The sequence below is a fragment of the Ursus arctos genome, unplaced genomic scaffold (genome assembly GCF_023065955.2).
Source record: "Ursus arctos isolate Adak ecotype North America unplaced genomic scaffold, UrsArc2.0 scaffold_34, whole genome shotgun sequence".
NCBI lineage: Eukaryota > Metazoa > Chordata > Mammalia > Carnivora > Ursidae > Ursus > Ursus arctos.
Genome location: NW_026623030.1, coordinates 13,901,489 through 13,923,520, shown reverse-complemented (window position 1 = coordinate 13,923,520; position 22,032 = coordinate 13,901,489). Strand labels below are relative to the sequence as shown.

Genomic DNA, 22,032 nt, shown 5'->3' with positions numbered 1-22,032 from the left:
CCGTCGTACGCCTACACATCAACTGCATTCCCTCCAGCCTCCGGGACTGGAGTGGGTTGCATCTTCTCTCCGCTGGATCAGGCATTAACCCGCTCTTGAATGGTCCCCTTTTTTTCACCTTCCGAAGAGGAGGAAAAGATGCAGGGAGGTCGTGCTTCCCGGGTACAGAAGCTCTGCGGAACTGTCGTTTACCGGAACTGGATAGTTGCTTCCCAGCGGAGCTTTGAGAGCGGACACCCCGGGGCAAGATGGCGGTCGGGCCTCGGCAGCTGCCCCGGGTCTGGCAAAGCTCGAGGGTACTGGGCTGACGCGGCGGTAGTTGCGGCCCCGACCCCGAGCGCGGGGGCCTCGAGCACACAAAGGTCTACGACCTGCGGGTAGCGAGTGGGAACAGGGTTGTGGGTTCTCCGGGTGGTGGTGGGGACTTTGAGAGAGGTGGCCCTTTGCCCGGGTCCTTGCCTCCCCAAGTGGGAGGGCAGGTGTTGGGGACTGGCTTTCGTGTTCTGGGGGTGGTCTCTTCGTAGCCGTTTCCACCCCTGTTCATCTCCGGGACGATAGGCTTTTATAGACAGACTAATGCTGGGTGAAAAAGATTTGTTATTGTGGTTGTTGGTGCCGAGGCAAGATTCTGGGCTCAGGAGTCACCCAAACCGGAGTTCGAGTCCTATTTACTCGCTGTGTGACCTTGGGTGAGTTCTCTCATCTCTCCGAGCCTCGGTTTCTTGCTCTGTAAAATGGAGTAATTAGCTCGTTTCACAGAGGAGGTTGTGTAATGCAAGTTTTAGTATCTGACACTCAGCTCTCTCAGTAGAAACAGCTGGTGTTAATGATTTCAATAAGAAAAACTTGGTCGTAATCGGACTCCAACTTAGCCCTAGCGGCAGCCTTGCATTCTCAGCTTTTCTTTGCTGTCCTGTTGAGTGACGGAGTCCCTTGGGTCTTGTCTGTTTCACTTAACTAATTGCTTTGGCTTAGAGGTGGCTTCAAAATTCGGGAGTCTAGTGACCTTTCACAAGTCATGTCCCTTCTACATTTCATTTTCTCTGTGTGAAGGTGGGATTGATAATAACATGCACCTAGATAGGCTGTAGCCTTCAGTAAATGATAGCTGTTATTCTTAATAGTCTTAGTCCTGTTGCCTATTCTTTAAAAATTGGACCCCTGAGACCTTCAAGAGCTGTTGAAAAGACAAAATTAAATATCTGTACAGTGTCTGGTACATGATCTGCCGGTAAACAGATGGTGGTCACTAAACTTGGCTGCCCAGCTCTTCCACCATAGGGGGGAAATCGTCTTGGGCTCAGACAGCAGGTGATATTTATGATGCTTCACCTTTGGATAATACCCTCTGGACTCTCATAATTCTCCATGAAGCTGACCTCATCCAGGGAAGACTGATTTTGAGCAGATACCATGGTAATATAGAAGTAGAAAAGCATCTGAGTTCTGTCTCTTACTATTAAAATCTTGGCTCTGCCCCCTTACTAATGGTCTAATGTGGACTCTGGGACATAACTAAATGATCTCACACGGTTGCTGGTCTTACTATGTAGAAGGGACATGACACATGATATTTAATCAACTTATTTTCCTTTTTGCTTTTTATATCTTGGTTATCACCACTCTCTTGTGTTTCTAATTTTTCCACATATATCTTTGTTTCCCTAACTGGTTGGTAAGCTTTTTGTTTTTGTTGTTGTTGCTTAAGTCCAGATAGCATGTAACTGAGCTTTACTTTTATCTGCTTTCAGATACTCCTTGTTAAAATTTTCCTACTGAATCCTAATCACAGTGTCATGTTGACTAGGTCACAACAGAAGAAGTGTAAATGTTTCAATTATTTCTTTTAGCACCCCTAGGAAGTAGGTACTATTATCCTCAATTTACAGATAAAGAAACTGAGGCCTAGAGCAGATAAGCAGTTTGGCCAAATGAAGTAGAATCATGTGTAATTTGTCTGATCCAGGGTTTTTTCTACTACATACAGCCTTTTCTTTGACTATGTCAAAGTTTGTGTAATCCTTCTTTACAGTAACTTTGAATAATAAAGATTTCATAATGTACTTTGACAAACTAGTAGATTCTAGGCAGATAGAAGAGGTGAATAAGAAGGAATTAGAAAAACTGCAAAGTACAGACTATTATATGGCGTAAGCAGAAACCAACATATAGTATTGCTGAGGGGATGGTAATTTCAAGAAAGAGCTCTTCTGCAAGGCGCCCTGGGAGAAGTGAAAGTTTTGAGGTAGTCTTACAGCTACTTTGTCACAGTTTGCCTGTGTGTCCTCCTGTTTTTCCATTGAGAAGAGGCTCTCTCTCCTCCTCACACCCCAACTACCTCCCAAGTGAGGGACTCTCTACATGTTAAGGAACGATCATACCATTGTGCTCGTGGCTTGGGCCCTTTTTTTTGGCAGCTCTCAGGAGCTTGAAGCTGTTACCCAGTCTACACAGGGTCCTAGCCCAAGTGACAGGAATGGTGAAACTTAGTGCACCCAGGGACAGGACAAAATGTAATTGATGAAGAATGTAATGGTCCCAGCATTAATTCCTACCCAAAGAACCTGCATGACTGTGCAGATGAGAGCCTCTACCGAAGAGTTTTTTTTTTTTTTTTTTTTTTTTTTTAAGATTTCATTTATCTGAGTGAGTGAGAGGGAGCACGAGCACGAACATGGGGAGGGGCAGAGGGAGAAGCAGACTCCCCGCTGAGCAGGGAGCCCTGACTCCGATGCAAGGCCAGATCCCAGGCCCCTGGGATCATGACCCGAGCCGAGGGCAGACGCTCAACCAACTGGGCCACCCAGGTGCCCGTATCCGAAGAGCTTAAAAAACAAAACAAAACTCATGTCTGTGAAAATAATACATTGATTACTTATTGACTCTGTACTCTGTCAGCCACCTTAATAGGTATTTGACTTACGCCATCTCATTTGGTCCTCCTTAGCCTCCGCCAATTAAGAGATGAAGGCAGAAAGCCTCTGAGGCATCTCTACAGTACCTGGCGGAGCTGGGGACCGGCTCCAGCTCTGTGTGACTCCGAAGCATGTGTGCTGCTCAGTGCCGTGCTGCCTCCCCATGTGCTTTCTGCAGAAAATTTGGAAAACAGACTCTAGTTAAGGAAGCAGAACTTCCCACGATCCCTCTACCTCAAAACAACCGCCCTCAACCTGTTGGTGTATTTCTTTTTCCCAGCTTTGTGCCTGTGTGCACATGCGTTCTTTTCATTATGTAATTGGGATCGTATTGGTTCACAGCCAGCTCTTTTTTTCATTTCTCCGGCATAAACATTTTTCATATCGTTAAAAAATGTCAAACATAATTTTCAGTGGCTTTTTTAACTTTATATCCACTCTGCTCTTGCTTACTATCGTAAAGCAAGTACAGCTTTAATTCAGCTTCTCTGGGATTGTTTTCAGTCTGTTCGCTTTAAACTGAAGGCCTGGGGAGATATGGTGTAACATTTAGATCAGACCTTAACTAAAAAGGACACTAGTGTTGTTTTAAACCAGAGGCCCTGTTTATTTTATTCAGTGAGGAACATATAGGATGCCCTACCTATAAAACTTAACCCTGAATCTGCTTTTTTTTTTCCTTCTGCTTTTGCCAGAAAAGACAAGCTCCTCTGAAGCGAGAAGCTGCCCTCAGCTGTGAGACCTTGACCACATCACTAATGATTACCTGCTGTTTCTGTGTCAAAGGCAAGTCCTCAGGTGAGCTCTCCAGACTTCTGCTGGGCAGAGAAAGCAAGTGATTCTAGAAGACCATTTTTTCCTCCCCCCCCTTTTTTTTTTAAGATATTTATTTATTTATTTGACAGACAGAGAGACAGCCAGTGAGAGAGGGAACATAAGCAGGGGGAGTGGGAGAGGAAGAAGCAGGCTCCCAGTGCAGGAGCCTGATGCGGGGCTGGATCCCAGAACGCTGGAATCACGCCCTGAGCTGAAGGCAGACGCTTAACAACTGAGCCACACAGGCACCCCTCCTCCCCTGCCTTCTTATCTTCCCCGCTGTGATCAGGTGGGCTTTGTTCATTTGTTTTGAAAATTACTGATGAGAGACCCACGTGTTTGCAAAGCCTTATTGTTTAACAGATGCGAATCACTGTTGAAAAGGGACCACAAAGGGGCGCCTGGGTGGCTCAGTCGGTAAAGCGTCTGCCTTTGGCTCAGGTCATGATCCCAGTGTTCTGGGATCTAGCCTCGAATCAGGCTCCCTGCTCAGCGGGAAGCCTGCTTCTTCCTCTCCCACTCTTCCTGCTTGTGTTCCCTCTCTTGCTGCCTCTCTCTCTGTCAAATAAATAAATAAAATCTTTAAAAAAAAAAAAAGGGACCACAGAGCCACCCCCCCCATATGTTGACATGGGTGGAGACCTGAGTGAGCTCTTTATTCTTGTTGGTGTTTTCATGTGGGCATTGCTTTGAGGGAGGTGACACGGTAAAGAGATTGTTTTCCAGAAATCTGAATTTCTGAGTAATCCATTTTAGTCATTTTGTCAGCTGGGCTGATTATATATTTGGGACAGAATGACAGTTTTCAAGCATTCATAGAAATCATCTCAGTGTGGGAGGCTCCATGGACCAGTGTTATGTGCACTAGGCTGATAGCCAAAGCCACCACTTTGGGAAAAGACAGTTACTGGTGATTTAGATTAAAAATGTAACATAATTGAAAGCCTCTGTCAAATCATACCAGTCAGTGGATGGCAGAGATCTGCGGCAGAGTCTTCATCGGCCCTTGGCAGGATGGGATCAGTAAGGATGGTAGAGTAAGTGACACATAAAACCAGATGTATTCAGTTTAACAGATTGTCTTGCATGCTGGAATCACGTTTGGCTTTTTTAGCATTAAAGCGGCCCTTTTTCAAAAAAATTAAGGTCTTTTGTGGTGGGCACAAAATAAATGCCAGTAAATATTTGTCGAGTAAATGTCTGAATGAAATAATGACAGTAAATAATTGATTCCCCCCCCCCAAGTCTTTACTTGGCAAAATAAATTTGCTCCGTTTTAGACTGTTCCAGAAAATTCGATTATCTAGGAACCTTTGACCTGGAGGATGCCTGGTTTGCATTAGAGCTTTAGGAATGGAATCGATTCAGGCTTTTTTCGTCTGTTAAACGATTACGGAGCCCATACCCTATGGCAGATGCTGTGCTCTTTCTCTTAAGAAGATGTAATTATTTAATACAGGAAAGAGCATCGCTAGTCTAGATGAGTCGCATGAAAGGAGCTGATAGGAAGTTGGGACTTGTGCCAGGAGAGCCATTAGCCCCTTTGGAGGGTACAGAAGGGTCCCAAGTAGCTCTCTGCTGCCCACCCTTGGCTCATGAGCCCCTTCCTGTGTGTGTTTTTCCTATAATAACCTACAGAGGCTGCTCACCACTTTCCCTGCAGGGTTTGTGCAAATTTGCCAGCATGTTCACCGTTTCTCAGACCTCGAGAGCATGGTTCATTGATCGGGCCCGTCAGGCTCGAGAGGAAAGGCTTGTGCAGAAGGAGCGGGAGCGGGCGGCTGTTGAGATCCAGGCCCACGTTCGGAGTTTCCTTTGTCGGAGTCGGCTGCAGAGAGAGATCAGGTGGGCGCCAAGGACTCAGCACATTTTCCCTTGTTCCTAATTAATGGCAAGAAAAGATGGTGCTTTCTGCTGCAGTTTGTGAAAAGCCTTCCAGTTGCTGGGAGCTAATTTAAAATGTCTTTTTTTTTTTTTTTTCTTATCCTTCCCTCCCCAGGAGAGAGATCGATGAGTTTTTTAAAGCGGGTGATGCTGAGTCCAGTAAAAGAAGCGCACTTTGTATTTTTAAGATTGCCAGGAAACTGCTATTCCTGTTCCGAATTAAAGAGGATAACGAGGTAAAATAATAATAGTGAACACTCTGCTTACCCATCGGCTAGTCTTTTTAAAGTATTTTATAAATACTAATTCATTTAGGCCGTAGGGCCTTAGAGCGAGTCTGCAAGATAGACTCTGCGTCGGCCATATCCTGCCCTTTTAGTTTTCTTGGGACAAGTTTTGTAGGCATTATGGCCAGTGCTTCTGAACGCTATCACCGTTCTTTTCACGTTGACTATGATAAGCACTTGGACTCAGATGCAAACAGGAGCCAGGCAGGTTGGGCAAATGAGTGAAAGAAGCCATATACAGGAACAAAACATAACAGAAATCCTAATGAGCAGTAACCTGACGGGAGCTGGTGAGGACATCAGAGGGAGTGGTGAGGTCTGTGGCATGCCCACTCAAGGTGGGCAGCCACTCCTGGACTCCAGCCAGTGGTGGACTGCTACTCTGTTTTGTAAAGGAGGTGCTGGAGATCTGTGCGCGTTTGTAAAAATTGGTAGCTAATTTGAAATTTCTTTCAAATCCTATAAACCAAACCAAATGTGTTGGTTGCACCTTTGGGATTGGAGCGATCAGCCTAGAGCAGCGAATTGTCTGTAATAGTACTCACGATACCATTGAGGAGTGCCTCTGTGCTCAGGGGTTAGGCATTCATTACTAGTAAGCGTCCCATTTTGCCAGACCCTCCTCTGGGCACTTGGGGTCATGGAAGGAAACAAGATGGGCAAGGTCTAGCCCCGTGGAGACGGTAGCCCAGAGAGAGGCAGGAGTACACTGGCAGTGGGCACACGGACACATAGATGAGGACAGGCAGGTGCAGGGAGGTGACCCCTGCTAACAGAGGAAACTATAGCTCTGGGTAATGAGGTGGCTGTCCTGGGCCAGGGCACTTCTGAGGGTGGATCCAGGGTTGGTATAGACAGTGTAACTTAGTTTCCACTTTTCTTCCTTTTGGATTCAAGAGAAAAGTGATGATGTGACAGTTGGTAAGGCCAAAGTCCGCATCTGTGGTGCTTACAGAATGGCCACCGGGAGAGCACAATTCAGGGACTGCTGCTAGTCTGCAGGAGTACAGGCCCAGATTGCCAGATTGATTTCTCCAAAGGAGCCCCAGTCCAAAATGCATGTGTAGGGCTCATCCAGCCTGTGGGCCACCAGTTTGAGAGCCTTTCATTAGCCTTTCTGATCTTCAGTTTCTGTATCTATGAGAGGGAATTAAATATGAGCACATGTGAGTCATCTGACACCATGCGAGTGCCTGCATGTGCCAGGTGCCCACGGGACACTTGCTGCTTTCCCATTTTATCGTTGGTTGTGGGAATTTATAACCCCCACTCTGCCTCTTTGCAGAGATTTGAGAAGCTGTGTCGCTGCATCCTGAGCAGCATGGATGCTGAGAATGAACCCAAGGTAAGTGGGATGGGGGTGAGAAGTCTCCCAGAAGCTCTCGGGCCAGTCTCTTTGGCTCTAAAGTTCCTGCTGAATGTTAGGATTTTGTTAGGTATGACTTTGCATGGATACATACAGCCCTGCGTGTAAGTAATGGATTGAAACATTAACAAAGTGCAACTGATTGTTTTTAGTCTTTTCATTATCCAAGAGCTATGGTCTGCTCTTACCTCTTACTCAGGATGCTAAATTCCCTTACTAGGCTATTTTACCTCTGGGTTTAGTGTTAAAATAAATCCTACTCTCTGTTTATTCACCCATTCATCTCCACTGCTTTCTCTGGCACTGGACCTAGCAAAGTGGTCCCATTCCAATAGCTACAACATATGTAATTTGATCCCTGTACCTGCCCATTACATTTCTCTTTCTCCTGCTTATAGGTGTGGTATGTGTCCCTGGCTCTTTCCAAGGATCTCACCCTCCTATGGATTAAACAGATCAAACACATTCTTTGGTATTGCTGTGAGTTTCTTGAGCAGCTCAAGGTAAAGACAAAACAAGAGGCCTCATTGGAGGCCTTTAGCATGTATTTTGAGAGTCCTCGTGATTCCTTCATAGATTATTCCTTTGGAAGTTTGTTAGAGTCTAGTAAGAAAATTATTAGAGGGGCGCCTGGGTGGCTCAGTTGTTAAGTGTCTGCCTTCGGCCCAGGGTGTGATCCCAGGGTGCTCGGATTGAGCCCTGCGTCAGGCTCCCTGCTCTGCTGGGAGCCTGCTTCTTCCTCTCCCACTCCCCCTGCTTGTGCTCCCTCTCTCTCTCTGGCTGTGTCTCTGTCAGATATATAAAATCTTAAAAAAATATATATTCTTAGAGCCCTTGTTCTAAGAGAGAGCAAGTTAGATACTGTTATCAGAATGGGCCCTTCTTTCCTGTGTAATATTTTGAACATTGGCCTGCACTTACCACAGTCTCTGATGCCTGGGAATCTGTTGGCTTTCTTTCCATTCTTTTGATACAATGGATAACTTACTGTTTATATTATTATACTAGTCAGGCTTCTTGTTACAAGTGCAGAAACCCAACATGAGTACAGCTAGTAATACATACAAGCTAAGGAAGAAGGAGAATATCTTCTATAGAATATTCTCTGTAACATGGCAGCCAGGGATGACCAGAATCAGGAGCTTCTAGGATTCTGCTTGTCCCTTTCTCTCATCCCTGTTCCCTTTGGGAATCACGGTAGCCAGCAGTTCTGGCCTCACATCCTCACCCTGTCTTGACCAAAGAGAAAAGGGAGACCTCTCCTACTGGTTTAGAAATCTGGGAGGACCCATAAAGGCGTAGTGGGATCCCAGTCTCAACCTTGAGCTGGTCACCGTGGCAAGAGGGATGGGGTACTGCCACTGTCCTGTCCTGGTCCTGTGCTCACACTTGTGTTATGAGAAGGTGGGCAGGGTGTGAGTCATTGCAAACAGTGGACATTTTTACTTCGTACAATGGGGGGAGAGGTTTCAGGGGCAGAGGCTTGGCAGTGACTCAGGTGGTAGCTGAGTGATGGAGCAGATCTCCCCAAAGCCCCCAGTGGTCCATTCATAGCCATCTCCCTCAAGGCACTTGTGAATGACTCACTTGGCCTTGACCTGGCAGCAAGCATGAATTATGATTATAAAAATAGCCAGTGTTCCATAGAGTTATCCATGAGCTAGGCACTGTTCTTAGTGCTTTATATACATTAATTCATTCATTTCTAATAACAAGCCTATGGAGAAAGCAATGATCAGTCATTGCTAGTCAGTAGCTGGGGAAACGGGTACAGAGAGGGTAAGCAATTTGGCCTAAATCACACAGCTAGGAAGTGGTAAAGCTAGCCGTCTGAGCCAAGAGCCCCTGTCATGTTCAACTGCATTTCTGCACTGCCGCTTCAGTGAACATACGTACATGCTTGCCTACGTACATACACATAGCCAGCCAGCTCCAGTCATGTTGTTTTCCAAGAATTCTCTTCTCCATTCCCAAGAGCATTTCAGATTCCATGCTCGAGCACTAGTGTGCCAAAATCTCTGTCCTTTAACTCCCAAAGTGGTCATTCCCCAAAAGAAAAAGCGTAAACTCGGACAGTCCTGACTCACTGGGCTCAGAGGCCATCCAGGCAGTTGTAAATGGCTGCTCCGTTGTCGGAGACTGGAGGGCATATGTCTTAATCTCAGTTTCTTTATTGTTTCCAGCCCGAAATTTTACAGGACTCCAGACTCATCACGCTGTACCTCACGATGCTCGTCACCTTCACAGACACTTCAACGTGGAAAATTCTCCGCGGAAAAGGTCTGTGGGGCTTGCTTTAAAACCTTTCCCAAGTGGCATTTGCATAGTGAGCTTGGGGACCCTTTCACCTTTTTAAGAAGCATGTTCGCCACCGTAAGCCTCAGGAGAGACCTAAAACCATGTGAACGAAGATGCCATTGGCGCGTCCATTAGCTAGCTTTTGCAGTATGCAGAACGCGTTCAGTGTTGTGTTATAATTTCTCCTTTCTTTGCGTTTATGTTTAAAGGCTTGTTTCCTCTGATCTCCTTTTTTTAAAACTGCCCCAGCCTCTCAGGCTCTAAGTGGTAATAGTTGCTCAAGCCTTGTCATTCGTGGTAGAATCATTGAGCAGCAAGTCATTCTATTTTGCCCATAAAATTTGCGTTGTGAAGCTGCCTCGTTTTCCCCGGATAGTGCACTGAGCCTTACGTGTTTCGTACGTTCAGTGAATAGCCTTCTCCATGCCAGATACTGCGCAGGCGCTGGAGAGACAGAGAAGGTCACTGCCCTCAAGCAGCTTTAGGTGTCGAACCACTGCCTTGTGCCCGCCCTTCCTCTCAGCACTGGGGGGTCTGGTGAGGGAGACAGACACCAAAGGGAACATGAACATAGGCAGACTATACGTGTGAACACGTACGTGTCATGACAGCAGTGTGGCATGTGCTCAGAGGGAAGAGTACAGGAGGGGAGCGCATTCAGTGCATCGGGGAGGACCTGCCTCGCTGTGTCTGGGGCTTGGGCTCTGCTGCGGTAGCGATGTTGGAGCTAAGAGCCGGAGGGAGAGTTGGCGTTCACAGAGCCAGGAGGAGGGACCGCACTTTGAGAGCAGAGGCAGCTGTATGTGCAGAGGCTCCTGGGCAGGAAGGAGGGGTGATTTTAAGGCAGGGGCGTTGGGGGGGGGTGGTTTAAAACTGGGTGAGTTCTGGTCTTGAGTTCCAGGGAGCTCATATCCTGGGCTGGGCGGGGGGAGGCACAGAGAGCAGAAAGTGCCAGGCCCTCGGAGGGAATTAGGAAAGGTGCTACAGGCGCTTGGAGGCCGGAGACGTTACTCCTGGCCAGGGAAATGATAGGACTCGTCACCTAAGAGGGGACACTTGAGCTGGACCTCCTGGGGGAGAGAATTCTGGAGATCGGCCTCTCCCTGTACTCTGGTACCAAACCAAAGAGGGTAGGAAAGCAAGCCAGAGAAAATCTGCTTTCTTCATGGCCTTGGGCCTACGCCGTGATATTCTGTCCCACATATAACCCGTTCACAGTAAGGCCAGAGCCTTTCTTCTCAGACTTTTTTCTTCATTTAGGGGAAAGTCTTCGACCAGCCATGAACCACATTTGTGCAAATATCATGGGACATCTCAACCAGCATGGATTTTATTCTGTGCTGCAGGTTTGTGACCCCTGTCCCCTAACATGGGACCTCGTTCTTCCTTACCTGAACTTGGATTTTTACATCTGATTTCGGCCTATCTGGTGCCCTCCCCACAGAAACCTTTTTGCAGCAGTTTAAAGCCTGGCATCCTGTCCCTTCCCTGCCTTGAGTCCCTTGTGGTTTGTGTCAAGGGAGGACAGTGGCCCTGTGATCCCTTTATTGTGCTGCATCTTTGGCTCCAGGAATAACCCAGTCACTTGATATTTAAAGTTGGGAAGGACGCCTCAGAACTTGGTTCCCTCAGGTTCCTCCATGGGTGGTGTCTGGTATTACCTTTCTTGCTGTGTCCTCAAACACCTTTTGTGCACACTGCCCGTTACTGTGCCAGCCCACACCCCCAGGGAATTGTCAGAACTCTAATCGCTGTTTATTTATTTATTTATTTATTTTAAAGATTTTATTTATTTGAGAGAGAAAGACATAGCCAGCGAGAGAGGGAACGCAAGCAGGGGGAGTGGGAGAAGAAGAAGCAGGCTCCCAGCAGAAGAGCCTGACATGGGGCTCGATCCCAGAACTCCGGGATCACGCCCTGAGCTGAAGGCAGACGCTTAACGACTGAGCCACCCAGGCGCCCCTCTAATCGCTGTTTAAAAGCACTTTGGCCATCAGGGAAATTCAAATCAAAACCACACTAAGATACCATCTTACGCCAGTTAGAATGGCAAAAATGGACAAGGCAAGAAACAACAATTGCTGGAGAGGATGTGGAGAAAGGGGATCCCTCCTACATTGTTGGTGGGAATGCGAGTTGGTACAGCCACTCTGGAAAACAGTGTGGAGGTCCCTTAAAAAGTTAAAAATTGAGCTACCCTATGACCCAGCATTGCACTACTGGGTGTTTACCCCAAAGATACAGACGTAGTGAAGAGAAGGGCCATATGCATCCCAATGTTCATAGCAGCGTTGTCCACAATAGCTAAATCGTGGAAGGAACCGAGATGCCCTTCAAGAGATGACTGGATTAAGAAGTTGTGGTCCATATATACAATGGAATATTACTCAGCTATCAGAAAGAACGAGTTCTCAACATTTGCTGCAACATGGATGGCACTGGAGGAGATAATGCTAAGTGAAATAAGTCAAGCAGAGAAAGAATTATCATATGATTTCTCTCATCTATGGAACATAAGAACTAGGAAGATCGGTAGGGGAAGAAAGGGATAAAGAAAGGGGGGGTAATCAGAAGGGGGAATGAAACATGAGAGACTATGGACTATGAGAAACAAACTGAGGGCTTCAGAGGGGAGGGGGGTGGGGGAATGGGATAGACTGGTGATGGGTAGTAAGGAGGGCACGTATTGCATGGTGCACTGGGTGTTATACGCAACTAATGAATCATCGAACTTTACCTCAGAAACCAGGGATGTACTGTATGGTGACTAACATAATAAAAGAACATTAAAAAATTTTTTAAAAAGCACTTTGGAATTTTTGAGTTTAAGACATAGCATTGATTTAGCCCTTCCTTCTGCCTGGTACTGAGATGGACTCCTTCCTGATCGAGTTGCTTTCTCTCCTCACACAAACCCTGTGAGGTGGCATGCTGGCCAGAGGTGATGCCCTCAGCTGTTCATCTCAGTGAGGAAGCTTCTGGATACCACAATATAGGAAGAACACACAGACAAAATATAAGTCTGGTATTCTTTTCACGGGCTGTAAGCTTTTTTAGCTGTTTATTATTTCAAAGTTTTAAATAACGATATTGAGGGACAGAGTGGTGTACCGAAGGCGATAACCCTCACTTTGCTCTCCCTTCATTTTCAGAAAACATTCCGATAGAGTTTTTTGTCTGAGGCTCTCTTTTTACTTCCGTGCTGCTATTTTACGTACAAATGAATATAAAGTCAGTATTGTCCCCTGACCAGTTAAAATGTTCTTTTTCAGATATTGTTAACCCGTGGCCTGGCAAGACCCCGGCCTTGTCTGTCTAAAGGCACTTTAACTGCAACCTTTTCTCTAGCACTGCGGTAAGTAGTAAACTCCAGCTGAGGGGTTGACGTGCTTCGGGAGGCTTCCTTCTCTCGCTTTCCTTTTCTCCTGTTCCTTATGTTCAGTGTGGGTTTGCCCACTTTGTCGGAATTCACATGAAGTGGCGTTCTTCCGATCGTGATGCGTCTGGGGCAGCTCTTCTGTCCGTGCCCCTGAATTTTTTGCATCGTGATTTGAGAGAACCTTTTCAAAGTGAATTGCTTACATTGTGCCAAGGACCCAACATACAAGTATTTTTCCTTTTGAGCTTTTAATTGAATAGAGAGCCTCGGAGCTGGAGGAGGCCCAGCAAAGGGCCGAGCAGAGGGTTCAGGGAGTAGGGTTGTGAACACAGATTTAAAATGTTCCAATCTGTAGACCCAGAGAGGATGTGCTGTTTGCCTTCACTTAGTTAGGAGATACAAAATACGTAAGCTAAATAGTTCAATGTGGAAATTATGCCTGCAATTCTGAGACTCGCCAAGTACACAAAGCTGTGTCTGTTTGGGTCTGGCACATTCTTAAACTGTTGAAAGGAGCACTGACTTGGGAGAGATGTTAATAAGGTAACCCGATAATCTTAATCCCCAAGATAATAATTTAGGGCAGAGGGAGTGTTGTGGTCAAATCAGCTTCGTAGAGCTCCCTGCTCTGCCCCGTTTGCTAATCCATAGGGCACTTTACCCGGGGAAGCTCTTGATAAGTCCCACGGTTCAAGAACCTTTGGGCTTGTTTAATCTGATGTTGGCCTGAACATATGTGAACATGGAATACCCTCGCCTAATTTTTCGGTGGTAGAGCACGTCAATTAATGTCCCATGGAGTCCTTTTCTATGGGATACTATTTTGGGAAATGATGTTGTAGAGTATCGGTTGGCAGACTTTTTCTGTGAGGGGCTAGCTAATACGTATCTTCGGTTCTGTGGGCCACACAGTACCTGTCACAACCACCCTGTTATCGTAGCACAAAGCGGCCAAAGACAATACATACACAAGCGAGACAAGCTGTGTTCGAATAAAACTGTATTTAGAAAAATAGGCAGCGGGCAGAATTCAGTCTTTGAGCCATATTTTGCCACTCCTGGTCTAGATTGTGCTGTCCACTACCACTGCGCCCCGTGGGGCTGTTTAAATTGAAATACATTAAAATTGAGAACTCAGTTCCTCAGTCGCGTTAGCTATGTTTCAAGTGCTTCCAGGCCACATGTGACTGAGGAGTGACGACCTATTGGACCGCACGAATAAGGAACATTCCCATCATCACGGAAAGTTCTGTTGGACAAGGCTGGTCTAGAGCAGCCCTGTCCAATAGAAATATAATGAGAACTGCATTAAAAAAGTCCAAAGAAAGGGCAAATTAAGTTTAATGATCTATTTTACTTAAACCAGTATATCTCAAGTATAATCATTTCTACATGAAGTCAGTATTTTTAAATCACTTATTTAAAATTAATCTTTTTCTTTCATACTGAGTCTTCAAAACCTGGGGTAGATTTTATACTTAAGGCCTATCTGCTGCTGAACTAAACACATTTTAAGTGCTCAGGAGCCACATACAGCCAGTGGCTACCGCTTTGGACAGCACGTTCCTAGAGGTGAGATCTTTAAGACAGAGGAGCAGGTGTCAACCGTTGATGCTGTAACTAGTTCCAGAGGTACCTGCAGTTTATCTAGTAAACAGTTACACCTTTCTTGCAGACCTTGAGAGGAGCTGTATTCAGTGAGTTGTAGGATGTAGGTACAAACAGGTTTTCCAGCAGGAGGTTTCCTGCAACAACTTTTCCTGGGTCACCTCCTGGGGTGGCTCATTCCAGCATCGCCCACCCTCTCCTCTGTCAGGGGCAGCAAAGGGTTGACACAGATGCCTGAGCTCTAGGCACAGCAGCAGCTCTGCCTCCTCCTCTGTCCTGAGAACACAAATCCTTCTGTTCCAGCATCCCTGCCATGCCCGAGAGGGTTGTAATTCACCGTGTGATTCACCAGGAGGGTCACATCCAGCCATTCCAGCACGTTTCTTCTCCCTTAAGAATATGGTAGCATCCATCATTTTAGTTTTTTTCACTCTGTACGTTAGAGTCCATTGGTTCATTTGTGAAGGCTGGGCTGCTCTAAATCCTTTTTCTTAACCAGTGCACCTTTTCCCCCTCTGAATATCTGTATGTAATTGAAAATGGCCAGGACCTTTTAAAACAAGGTATCTAGTGGTTTTGTTATACTGGAATATACTATTGAAATCCTATAAAATTATAAATGGTATGTTTAGACATGATCACCAAACCTTATGATGCAAATAGCTAACATTCATGGACCACACAATTGTTCTAAGACTTCTACCCACATTAACTGACTCCTCACCACATTCTTCAATCTCGGTTTTATAGATGAGGAAGCTAAGGCCCAGAGATATTAAACCACGTGCCCCAGGTCACACAGAGGAGGGTGGCAGGGTCAGGAATTAAACCCAGGCTCTCTGACTCCGGAGCCTATGCTCTTTACTCCTCGTTCTTTACACTTGCCTACTTGCGTCATGTATTAGACATTCTTGTATTCTAGGAACAATATATATAGAATTTGTGGCACGTGGGAACTCTGTCAGATTCTCCCTGTTCCATTTCTTACCCAGGCCCCAGGTTTGCCCAGGCTCGGTTTCTGTTTTTCCTGTGCGCCTGTCCAGCTCCCTGGTTGCAGCATGAGCTGTCTGTTGGTGGGTACCGTGCAGTAAACCTCTCTCTTCCCCTCCTCCCCTGCTGTGCCTAACACCAAGACCCGCACATAAGGTGCACCCTGTTAAGTGTACCACTGGCAGGATGTTGGTAGGATTTGTCACCTGAGGGGACTTATGTGCAACAACCACAAGGCTGAAGAAGTTTTTGATGACGTCATGCTGGGGGTATAGATAGCAGGGCATTGAGGGAAATGGAGTGTCTGGTGTGTATGTGTGGTCTTTTGAGACTGGCCTCCTTCGAGGCAACCCTGCCTCCTTACAGTCTTGTGATGCCTCACTCCTGGTCAGTCAGGTGGAGTTACTCGGGGATATGACTCAGGGTGGGATCCTGCCCTTGGCGCCCCCTTGGTGATGCAGTTGTCCCCTTGGAAGCAGGAAGTGACGAGTTAAAGTTTTGGTGACATTCTGTTATGGTTTGCTTTTCCTCTCTCTAGGTAATTTTTTAGTCCTGATCCACACCTCTTTCTAACATACAGAAAGTAACTTAATTCTCTTTTTAGAGAATTATCTTTTGTCCAGCTCAGCTCAGTGGGTTTAGCTTGGTTGGTCAGCCTCCTATAGACAGGTAGTTGTCAGAGACAGTGGTGTTTTGAGCATTTTAGCCGTGTGCAGTCTTCTTGTCCCAAAAATGGTATCCTTGAAAGTGAACGTTTATAATACAGATTCTGATAGTAAATACCAGTAACATACTTGCTTGTTGCCGTTGGAGCACGTTAGCTGGAAGAGATCAATTTCCTCCTGTAAGTTCTACCTTTTTTTTTTTTTCCTGCATGACCTCTGGTGTTTTTTTAATAACTTTGTTGAATTATAATTCACATATCCTACCTTTCACTCATTTGAAGTACACAGTTCATTGGTTTTTAGTACATTCACAGAGTTGTACAATCATCACCATTGTCTAATTCCAGAAATAAACCCCATACCCATTACCAGTCACATTCCTTCCCCCCTAATCTCTCTCCCCAGCCACAACGAATCTACTTTCTCTCCCTTGGGATTTGCCCGTTCTGGACGTTTCACATGACTGGAACCCGACAGTGTGTGATCTTCTGTGCCTGGCTTCTTTCACTTTGCATAGTGTGTTCATCCATGTTGTAGAATGTATCTGTTCTTCTTTCTTTTTTTATGGCTGAGTAATATTCCGTGGTATGGTTATGCCATGTTTGGGTTGTTTCTATTTTTTGGCTATCATGAATGGTGCTGCTATAAACATTTATGTGTTAGCTTTTAGTGTGGACATGTTTTTCATTTTGTATATATTCCTGCAAGTGGTATTGTTGTATCAGGTGGTAACTCTGTGCTTAACTTTTAGAGGAACTGCCTAACTTTTCCAAAGTGGCCTCACCACCTTACATTCCCACCAGTAATGAATGAGAGTTACAATTTCTCCAAGTTCCCACCAACCCTTGTTATCTTCTTTATCATAGCCCTCTTCGTGGGTGTGAGGTGATCCTTCCCTGTTGTCGTGATCTGCAGTTCCCTGATGGCCAGTGATGTTAACCATCTTGTCATGTGCTTATTAACCACTCGTGTATATTTCTTTGGAGAAATGTCTTATTTACATCCTTGCCCATTGTTTAATTGGGTTGTATGAGTCTTGGTATGTTCCAAATAAAAGTCCCTTATCAGGAGATAATTTGCATATTTCCTTGCTTTCTGCTGGTTGTCTTTTCACTTTCTTGATGGTGTCTTTTGAAGCATAAAGGTTTTAAATTTTGTGTTTTGGTTTTTTTTTAAGATTTTATTCATCCATTTTGAGAGCGCGAGAGCACGTGCACGTGCGCACACTAGCAAGGAGGAGGGGCAGAGGCAGAGGGAGAAGCCGACTCCCTGCTGGGTTTGATCCCAGGACTGCAGGATCATGACCTAGCCAAAGGCAGATGTTTAACCAGCTGAGCTACCCAGGCGCCCCAAATTTTGTGGGTTGTTTTTTTTTTTTTTTTTACACCTATTTAAGAAATCATTGTCAAACCCAAGGTCACAAAGATTTACTCCTGTGTTTTCTTCTAAGAGTTTTACAGCTTTAGTTGTAAACCTAGCATTTAGGTGTATAATCCATTTTTAGTTAATTTTTATATACGGGGTGAGGTAGGGTCATTATCTCATTTTAATAACATTTATCTTTTTTTTTCTGATTATGGAGGATTGCATGCTTATTGTAGAAAACCTGGATGAAATAGAATAGTGTAAGGAAGAAAAGGTGTCTGTCATGATTCTACAACCCAGACATACGTCGTTAACGTTTTTTTAAATCTGTCCTTCCTGGGTTTTTTTCCACTTGTATATATTCACAGGCTTATGTATGTATGCACATATCTAAGTATTATCATAATGCATACTTACAATAAATTGCTTAATTGAAGTGTGAATCTTTAGTGAGTTATCACATAGTAAACATGCTTGCATAAGTACCACTCCCCTTGAGAAACAGAACAGTGTCATCATTCCAGAAGTTCTTTTCCTTCCTCCCAGTCACTACCTCCTCCCTCACCTCCCATGGACATAGTTTCTTATTCTGTTTTCTCTAAAGTTTATTACAGCACGAATATTCTCTGATGTCAGTAAAACTTTGAAACGTATCTATCTCGTAGCTGCATCCTACAACCATACTGTCACTGACTCAGCCACTCCCCTTGAGGGCATCCTCATCTTTAGCCTTTAGTTTTCCTAGAGTCCTGTGAAGCATAATTCCAGGGGAATTGGGGGCGTTGGCAGAGTGGCTCTTTGGCTCTGGGGTGACGCGCGAACCCGTGTGAATAAGGTGATCTGTCTGTGTCTAGCCCTGTGATTGCCGCACAGTTTTCAGACAATCTGATTCGGCCATTCCTCATCCACGTCATGTCTGTGCCTGCTCTTGTGACTCATCTCAGCACAGTGACCCCTGAGGTAAGTGACTCTGTGATGTTCCCCCGAGTCCGTTTTTGCCTTTCTTCGTAGAAACTAGAGAGTAAATGTTTTTTCTGTTAATTTCCACTTCTCCTCCTGAGATTTCTTCTAAGCCGGTAGCCACCGTAGGCACACTCAGGTTAGCAGGCCCGAGAGCCAGTTCTCATCTTTGTGCATTTCCTTCCTGGCCCTCGAGAGCACATTGGGCGCCCAAGTGTTCATCTGCAGGCCGTCGAGTTTGCGCTCTGGTGGGCAGCTCCTCCTCCAGCTCCCGCTCTAACAGTCTGCACTTGTTTGCAGCGCCTCGCTGTTTTAGAATCTCATGACATGCTTCGTAAATTCATCACATTTTTAAGAAACGAAGATCGATGCCGTGATGTATGTGAAAGCTTAGAAGGATGCCATACGCTCTGTCTAATGGGTGAGTATCTGTGGCTGGAGTTGGACTGTGTTCTGGGCGTCAGGAAAAGTCCAAGTGTTTTTGTTTTTTTACTGTTCTGGAGATCACGAGTTGTTTTTAGTAACAGTTGGAAGTACTTAAAAGACGCGTAATCAAATAGAACAGACGAGTAAAATTGAAAATCAATGGAAAATATATCCACCTGGCAACCTAGTGGAGCGACTATAAATGAATGTTAAAGTTCGGCCCTCAGCTTTGTGGCAGCCAAGGGAAAAATGAAAATGCGGTGGATCACCTGGATAATTCTCATCTCAAGAGAGAAAGATGGGCACAGTTGGGTGGTGTTTAGTTCAGGGTAGGGCCTGCATCATCTGTTTTCCATTTTCCTTGTAAATGAAGACAGGACAGAAGCAAATGGATAGAAGCATTTGAAATCCGCAGTGGTACGTAATTCTCATTGCTTAGAAGTTTATTTTACATAGAGAAAGGTTCTTGGGGCAAAATTTTGAGAGAGTTTATGATGAGAGTCCTCACACAAGGCATATTAAATAACTTAGGTGGACATTGAACAACAGTGATTTCCCAGAACATTCGGAGGTCCTTCCAAAGGTCATTTCTTACATTGACTCTTGATTTTCAAATCTTCGTGTCCTATCAAAGTGTTACGCTAACGAAAGATCACACACCTCTCCGTGTCTGACGTTTTACGTTACTTCATGTAATCCTCACATCGACAGTGGGTGAACCTTATTCCAGTCTTATAATGAGGAAACAGATTGGAGAGGTGGGTTGAGGGGCACGCAGCTCTCTGTGGCAGGGCCAGGATTCAAAGCCAGGCGCCTTTCCACGTGGAGTTTATTCCTGCACATGGACGTGGCTATGGGAGCCCCGGGCAGAGAGCAGGGCTGTGAAGGTGATGCAGCGGGTCACCTGGGCCCACTGCACTCCGCTTTCTCTCTTTGTAGGCAACCTCCTGCACTTGGGCTCCCTCAGCCCCAGGGTGTTAGAGGAGGAGACAGACGGGTTTGTGAGTTTGCTCACCCAGATGCTGTGCTACTGTCAGAAGTACGTGTCCCAGAAGAAATCCAACCTGACACACTGGCACCCCGTTCTCGGCTGGTTCTCGCAATCTGTGGACTATGGGTGAGTCCCGGAGGCAAACCGCCATCTTTCCTGTCCCCTGCCTGCCTCTCACCACCTCCCCCTTCTTCCTTCCAGCTTGTGTTGTGTTGTTTGTTACAAAAGTAATATACATTCACTGGATAAAATCTGGATAAAACCAAAAGAGAATAAGTGCCATCCCGTTATGGCCCTACCCTGAGACAACCTGCGTGAATATCCCTTCAGTTTCTTTTTTTTTTACTTGTAAATATCAGCAATTGCTCTGAGGTCATCTTATTTTGTATTTAATTCTTTAATAAACTGTGAACCTCATTTGTTAATACTGTTTTCTTTTTCAATATTGCTTTTCCTGACTCCCTAGACTGCCATATTTTGGAGGTACTAAAATAAGCCACATGATTGAAAGGGGATAGAAGTCACCTCATCCTTTTCAAGAGGTGGAATATCAATTTAAAAATTTTTTATTACAGAACTCAAAAACATTAAAAATGCTAGGCAAGAAGAGAATGATTTAGTTAAAGGGCCATGATGAGTTTGAAAATGAAACCTGTATACCCTTGAGTGAGATGAGGCAGGTCTCAGGAGCGAAGGTGTCTGTGGCTCCCAGCTGTTTTCCTGTTCAGATATCTGCCTAGGTCCCTGGCAGCTGCCCTTGAGGCAAAGAATGAGGGCCAGGGAAGGAAATCCCCAGATTGTCTCCCTTTTCCTTGTGTCTAAGAGCCGTCCATTTGAGAAGACAAATGCCCAGCTGATGGCAGGCCCCCGTGTGACTCCCCAGCCTAAAGAGGGTGGAGCATGTGTGATTGGGACTCGGTGAGGGGGTTGTTGTGGGAGGCAGGAGGGGCTGGGGAGCACGTAACTGTGCAGCCTGGTCTGCTCTGGGGGGCTTTGGGCAAGTCGCTTCATCCCATTCTCCAATCCTGAAACACGGGGACAGTTTTCTCAGTCCCTTGGATAATGTTGTTTCAGAGGATCGAATGAGATGAGGTATGTCAAGGGCCTGCCTCTAGGCCTGGCCCATGCTCGTGGGTGGTGGCTGTTTCTCCTATGATGCTGGGAGTCCGCGGGAGCCTTCATGGGATGTAGAGCCAGGAGGTGATGAAGAGATTTCAGGAGTGAGTCTGAGGCTGGGGGTGCCACATGGAGTGGGGGAGGAAACTCTTGAAGGCAAGGAGACTCCTAGGAGACTCCAGAGACTTGCGGGCTTGGGCCTACAGTCTAGGTGTGAAGAAGAAGACAGTACAGCAAGCATCATTTAGCTTTTGTCGACTGGGTGGTAAATGGTTGGGTGGGGACTGTCAGGATGAAGAACAGAGACAGGGTGTCTGGAAGGACTGTACTGTGGGGAGCCTGGGGCCCTGGGGTGAGCAGGAATGCTGTCGGCAGCACAGGAAGCCTGGGTATAAGGCAGCAGAGAAGACGGAAGAGGTCAGTACCTTATGCCTCTAGGCCCTTGGTGGCATTTGTGGATCCTACTTTCTCTTCTTTATCCTCTTACTTGCCATGTTGAGTGGCAGGTCGTAGGCAGCCCTCCTAGTGGAAGGACCAGTGGGGAGCTGAGTGGGCTGTCTGTGTCCATACGTCAGGTGGGACTGACATGCCTGGTCTCCTGCTCTCTCCTAGCCTTAACGAGTCCATGCCCTTGATCACCAAGCAGCTGCAGTTCCTGTGGGGAGTGCCTCTGATCCGGATCTTCTTCAGTGACATCCTGAGCAAGAAGCTGCTGGAGAACCAGGAGCCAGCCCACGTGCAGCCAGCATCCCCCCAGAACGTGCTTCCCGTGAAGAGTGAGTGGCTGGGGCGGGCTGAGCCTATGGCTCTGCTTGGCTCAAGTGCAGCTCCTGCTGTCCCTGCGTGCCTGCTCCCCTCCGCTTCTGTGACACTCGAACGTCTCCCACACAGGTCTTAACACTGCTTCAACTGAGTTCACATTGAGCAGAAGAGCAACAGAAAACCCTTAGGGATAGAAAACAAGGA

General features: G+C 46.1%; 1 protein-coding gene across 6 annotated transcripts in view; it reads left to right on the top strand.

Moving 5' to 3' along the window:
* Nucleotides 1–216: 216 nt before the first annotated feature.
* The window catches only part of UBE3B (ubiquitin protein ligase E3B), a 53,196-nt gene continuing 31,380 nt past the window's right edge, over nt 217–22,032 (top strand). Inside the window, exons 1-14 of one of the 6 annotated variants that reach the window (XM_048221378.2) lie at nt 218–377; nt 1,375–1,416; nt 3,611–3,713; nt 5,395–5,576; nt 5,731–5,851; nt 7,188–7,247; nt 7,667–7,771; nt 9,452–9,548; nt 10,827–10,912; nt 12,839–12,921; nt 18,428–18,533; nt 18,834–18,954; nt 19,899–20,076; nt 21,679–21,842. In XM_048221378.2, the coding sequence (XP_048077335.1) occupies nt 5,416–5,576; nt 5,731–5,851; nt 7,188–7,247; nt 7,667–7,771; nt 9,452–9,548; nt 10,827–10,912; nt 12,839–12,921; nt 18,428–18,533; nt 18,834–18,954; nt 19,899–20,076; nt 21,679–21,842 (1,282 nt within the window). In that variant the 5' untranslated portion in view covers nt 218–377; nt 1,375–1,416; nt 3,611–3,713; nt 5,395–5,415. Of the gene's footprint in view, nt 690–1,374; nt 1,417–3,610; nt 3,714–5,394; nt 5,577–5,730; nt 5,852–7,187; nt 7,248–7,666; nt 7,772–9,451; nt 9,549–10,826; nt 10,913–12,838; nt 12,922–18,427; nt 18,534–18,833; nt 18,955–19,898; nt 20,077–21,678; nt 21,843–22,032 lie in introns of all 6 variants that reach the window. The other 5 variants (XM_026515076.4, XM_026515075.4, XM_048221379.2 and 2 more) reach the window with 5 other exon arrangements.